General features: G+C 48.5%; 1 protein-coding gene across 1 annotated transcript in view; it reads left to right on the forward strand.

Moving 5' to 3' along the window:
* Positions 1-5329, forward strand: part of Myo15a (myosin XVA) — a 52879-nt gene extending 47550 nt beyond the window's left edge. The window contains exons 64-65 of the mRNA XM_027427292.2: positions 813-953; positions 4143-5329. Of these exons, the coding sequence (XP_027283093.1) occupies positions 813-953; positions 4143-4244 (243 nt within the window). The 3' untranslated portion in view covers positions 4245-5329. The remainder of the gene's footprint in view (positions 1-812; positions 954-4142) is intronic.
* The last annotated feature ends 671 nt before the right edge of the window (positions 5330-6000 follow it).

Raw genomic sequence — 6000 nt, forward strand, 5'->3', positions numbered from 1 at the left:
AGACATACACCATATGCCTACCTTTTATCTCTCTACCTGTTATACTAAGGGTGGAATCAGCTCTCCCCCGATACTAGGCAAGCACTCTATCCCTGGTCCCTTAACCCCCTCTTTACAGGTCCCACCTCCAAATATAGTCAGGTTCCAGGAAACAAAGGCTTTCTACATTAAGGAGTTGGACTTGCCACCCTTTTCTTAGTTCCTGCTCTTAAAAACCCAACATGGGTTGTGAGTTTGGGGATAGGAGGTTTGCTTAGAGGTGAGCCTAGGAGACACTGGAAAAAGTAAGTGGGGTGAAAAGGGGGCAGGTGTACAGTGGTTGAAGACCCTGGGAGACAACACAGAACCCACCTGTTAGTTGTGTTTTTTCACCTGAGGTAAGGAGCTGCCATGACTCCTCACTCTACATCCCCAGTGGTCAGTAGCTGAAGGTGTCGGCTTTAGGTACTAACTGTCCATCACTCTACCTGTCTCTGCATGGGGACCAGAAATAGAGCTCCTTGATAAAAGGGTACGGGTGTTCTCAGAAGCAGCTCTGATATAAAGGTCGGAGTACACAAAGCACCCGCTATCCTCTGCATCTCAGGCATGAAGCTTCAGTGTTTGTTGAATCAGTTGCCCCCGGTGAGGAAACAGATCCAGAGTGGTCAGGTGAATTGCTCCAAGTCAAAAAGTCAGTGAGTGTCTGAGGAACTAGAGCTGGGCCTTCTGCCTTTTGATGTGACTTTTTTTGGGGGGGTGGGGGGAATTTGGCATGGAAGAGACTGTCCTCACCCTTCAAGCCTGTCTGGCTCCTCTGTCCTCATCCCCAGGAGCTAATTGTGAAGATTCCCCTGAAGGAGATCCAGTCCACATGGACTCAGCAGCCCACGGCCAATTCCAGCTATCCTTATGTGGAGATCTCCCTGGGGGATGTGGCAGCCCAGCGTACCATGCAGCTCCAGTTGGAGCAGGTTAGTCCCATCCTGCCAGCCAGACCCTGTCATAAGGCTCTGGTTTTCTCATTCTACAAACTGGGCTCTTCTCTGGCCTAGGCTATGCCCCATGGAGCATACAGCCCAGTACAGGCAACAGAGCTGTGAGTTATCATGGAGGCTCTCCCAGGAAGCAATTTAGCAGTGCACTGTGGGAAGGATCCAGATTATTTGCAGAATAGTGAGGTATTTGGCAGGGTGCTAGGAAGATTCACCAGGAAATGAGCGGCCTCAGAGCTCTTTGAATGTTGAAAGAAAACTCTGGGAGATGGAGGTATAATTCAGTTGCTAGAGTACTTGCCTAACATGGGTGAAGCTATAGATTTGATCCCTAGTACAACACAAAAACTGGGCATGGTGATACATGGTAATCCCAGCAACCTCAGAAGGTAGACAGGAGGAGTCTGAGTCCAAGGTCATCCTTAGCTGCAAAGGCCAGCCTGGGTTAGAGACCCTGCCTAGAAAAGAAAGAGGAGGAAAAGGAGGAAGAGAAGGAAGAAGGATGAGGGAAAAGGGAGGAGAAGAAGAAGAAGAAGAAGAAGAAGAAGAATTGGAAGCTTTTTGAGGTCACTAGGAAGCAATAGTTGTGAGTAGACATTTTGGCACAGGAGGCCTAAGGAGGTTGACTTGGGCTGAGATGTGGCAGCTAGATTGTGGCACAGGACTGGAAGCAAGGTAAGTAAATTTCCTTGTGACATCTAGACTAGGATAATCTTGTGGTCCTTCATATCAGGACAGAAACAGAGATGGGGTTGAGGCAGAGAGGACAGGATTTGGGATGGCCTCGTTTTTGCCCTTTCTAGCCTGTCACCTCCCCTGTGAGACTGGGCCTCCCACTGTACCAGGAAGAGCCCTAGAGAACTTGTGATGCAGGACCAGGTTCCTGGATGGCCTTCTGCCACACCCCTTTGCCCTGCCTCCCCCATTCTCCTTCCTCTGGCAACCATGATTTCTTTCCCTGCAACCTCTCTGCCCCCAGGGCTTTCAAAATGATCTCAGCAATGGCAATGCCCTGGTTAGGGGTACTATTGCTGTGATGAAACACCACGACCAAAACAAGGTGGGGAAGAAATGGTTTATTTGGCTTATACTTACACATTGTAGTCTGTCATTGAATTAAGTCAGGAAAGGAACTCAAACAGGGCAGGAACCTGGAGACAAGAGCTGATGCAGAGGCCGTGGAGGGGTGCTGCTTACTGGATTGTTCTTCATGGTTTGTTCAGCTTGCTTTCTTTAGAATCCAGGACCACCAGCCCAGGGATGATACCACCCACAATGGGCTGGACTCTCCCTAATCAATTACTGATAAGAAAATGCCTTACATCTGGACCTTAGGGAGGCATTTTCTCAATTGAATTTCCCTCCACTATGTGCCAGGCACTATGCTGTTGACATGGTGCAAATAAGATGGCTGAGGCCCTGTCTGCATAGAGCTGATGTTCTGGCAGGGAAACAGGCACATAGTGGATGCTAGTGTGTACTTGTTGGGTTGATAAGTATATGAGTGGGTAGGTGGGTGAGTGAATGGATGGAAGAGTGAGTAGAAAGGTGCACAGATGGGTGGATGAAAATCTTTTCGGCTTCTTCAGTTCCTTGCGGTTCCCTCCTATGAAGAAGCTACTACCTCTGTCCTGTATGTGTAGAGGGAGGGACACAGTCTTTCACTCATTCCTTCATTCAATACACAGCCACTGAGCATCTCTGTATAGCATGCTTTAACAAATGTGACTGAATCTCCTGCTGTACTGGCTCTCATAGATCCCCAATTTCAAGTCTGTTTTTGTTGTTGTTTTGTTTGAGACAAGGTTTCTCTGTGTAACAGCTCTAGCTGTCCTGGAACTTGATTGGTAAACCAGGCTGGCTTCAAACTCAGAGATCCACCTGCCTCAAATGCTGGGATTAAAGGCATGTGCTACCACCATCCGGCTCCAAATTTCAGATCTGTAATCTCTCTACATAACCATGATCCATACTGGGAAGGGTGCACAGGAGACTTGATCCATGTAAGAGGCGATTGGGGATGGCTCCCAGGAGGAGATGGTTTCCGAGTGTGGCGGCATTGCAGTCTCTGACAGGTTGTGCAAGGGGATTATGAAGCATCCTGATGCCTTTGAGCCTGTTTCCACATCTGCTAAACTGAGCATAAGCATAGCAGTCTATGAATAGTCAAAAATTGACTGAGCCGGGCAGTGGTGGCACACACCGTTAATCCCAATATTAGGGAGGTAGAGGCAGAGCGAGTTCCAGGATAACTAAGGCTGTTACACAGAGAAACCCTGTCTAAAAAAGAAGGAGGAGGAGGAGGAGGAGGAGGAGGAGGAGGAGGAGGAGGAGGAGGAGGAAAGAAAGAGAAAGAGAAAAAAAGAAAGAAAGAAAGAAAGAAAGAAAGAAAGAAAGAAAGAAAGGAAGGAAGAAAGAAAACAAAAAAACCTTAGGCCAGGAATGGTGGCATGTCCATTAATCCCAGAACTAGGAGGTGAAGGCAGGTAAATCTTTTTTTAATCTTATTTTTCTTTTCTCGAGACAGGGTTTCTCTGTATTGTTTTGGAGCCTGTCCTGGAACTCACTCTGTAGATCAGGCAGGCCTCGAACTCACAGAGATACACCACCTGCCTCTTCCTCCCGAGTTCTGGGATTAAAGGCTTGCACCACCAACACTCTTCAAGGCAGGTAAATCTTTATGAGTTTTCACAGCTAGCCAAAGCTACACAGTAAGACCTATCTCAAAAAAATAATCTGATCTTGCTGAACATGGTGACATATGCCTATAATCTCTGCAATCTCAACCCTGGGGTGGCATAGGCAGGAGGATCTCTGTGAGTCAAGGCCAGTCTGGGCCTGGTCTACATTGAAACTCTGTCTCAAAACAACAAAATCCCATCTAAACCCTCATGAGTCTGCTAGGCTGGGTCTGGTAAACTGAAACCCACCAGAATCTCAGAGAAGCATAGTAACTGAGCTTATGTGACATAGCACACAGGCAGCAAAGCTGATGTCCAATGCACTGTCCCCTGCTTTGCTGTCCCTTCTGGCCTATGGTGCACCAGCTCTTTTCGAGGGAACTGGGGACAAGGATCTTCACATGGGTCATGTGACCTCTGCTCTTCTCCCGACCACATTTCTGTTTGGGGGATGGAGGTTAAGAGACTATTTTGTGTCCCCCTGCAGGGTTTGGAGCTGTGTCGTGTCGTGGCTGTGCATGTGGAGACCATGCTCAGTGCCCGGGAGGAGCGGCTCACACTGCCGCCCAGCGAGATCACCCTGCTCTGACATGGCCTATCTTCTCTGCTACTTCCTGCCAGATTCGCTCTGTGGCCTGAGGGTAGTTGCTGGGCCTGTCTGGACCAGTGACCCCAGACAAGGGCCAGAACCTTGGAGAGCAAAGGAGACAGGGGGAAAACTCAGGAACCCAAGAAAACCTGTCTGGAGCTGGGATGAAATCACAGATGCAGCCAAGGGTTAGTTAGCAGAAGTAACTTTTAAGGGCTGGCCTGTTGTGCAGTAAGGAAGAAAGTAGGACCCCAGGGCCTCCAGAAGGTGACAGGCCCTGCCTTGACTAGTGCCCTTGACAGGGAAGCCCCACACCAGTAGTCTAGATGTATTAGGACCTGCCTTTGGTTTCTTTGGTACTTGATACCCCAGCCTTCCATGTATCCTTGTCAGGTGCCCTCAGCCTGGACCTGTGACCCTTGGTCATTTCTTTGCAAATAAGATGTTTTTTCTGGCAGCCTTGTCCTCCATGGAACTACTGAGTGGCTGGAAAGCAAGCCCGAGAGAGGAGGTAGAGGCACAGGTGTGCCAGACTCACTGCTATGAACAGCAATTCCAGCAGACACACCTGTCCTTCCCCATCTCTAAGGACCCTTGACCTCCACTCTACAATCTTTTGGTACCCTAATCCCAGCTTCCATTAAAAGGGCCACTCAAGGCACAAGACTGGGACAGTAAGGAAGTCCCATCTCAGGGGGTAGAGGCTAGGAAGGCTGAGAAAAAGTCTCTCAGAGACTGGTACATTATGGTTGGTTTTTGAAGAATAAGTAAAGTTTGTTAAGGATAGATGAAAGGAGAGAGTTAGACATTCTAGAAGAAACCATACTTTCCTGCTGGATTTGCAGATGGAGGGTCTAGCCTAAAATGATGGCTGATGTAGAGTCGACCATTCAAAACTACTTGCCATATAAATGAGAGGAATGCTAGGTATGATGGTATACACCTGTGATCTCAGCACTCCAGAGGCTGAGTCAGAAGGATTACTTTGAGTTCAAGGCCAACCAAGGCTACATAGCAAGAACCTGTCTGGGGGCAAAAGAGATGCTGGGGAGATGCCTCAGTAGTTAAAAACACTGGTTGCTTTTCCAGAGGATCTGGGTTCAATTACCAGCACCCACAAGGCAGCTTACAATCATCTGTAACTCCAGTTCCACAAGGTCTGTTGTCTATGGCACACATGTGATGTACAGACATATGTGCAGGCAAAATACTCATACACATAAAAAATAAAATTTAAACAAATAAATGAATGTAAATGGGAAGTGCTGGTGATGGGGGACTGGTAGAAAACACAGAGGCTTGGGAACTGGGCTTAGCCTGGCAACAGCAGCCCAGAGGAAGGGCCTGAGACTCTTTCAGCTATTCAGTACCTTGCCAGGCCCTGGGAACTACTATATTAGGTAACTATGAACCAGACCAACCCCAGGAGTGGGACCAGCCAAGTGATAAGAACAGGTCCCAGCTTATGGGGCCTAAGATGATGTCACTAGCAACAGATGACCCTGGAATTAGAAAACCTTTTGAGGGTGACTTGGGCCCAGCCTCTTGGGAATTCACAGGATTTCATCCCAAGGGCCAGGCAGAACTTTCCAGTAGTAGTGGATCCAGGAGAGAAGGAGCAAGGAGACCTGAGAAAAGGCCCAGAGCCTGTAAAGCTCCAGCACGATCTGGGGGGGGGGCACAGACGGACAAGGGGAGGTAGATTTTGGATGTCTAAGCAGAAGGGCACGAGGGCTTGATGAGTCAGGATGTTGGT

Source organism: Cricetulus griseus, chromosome 7 (assembly GCF_003668045.3).
Source record: "Cricetulus griseus strain 17A/GY chromosome 7, alternate assembly CriGri-PICRH-1.0, whole genome shotgun sequence".
Taxonomy (NCBI): Eukaryota; Metazoa; Chordata; class Mammalia; order Rodentia; family Cricetidae; genus Cricetulus; species Cricetulus griseus.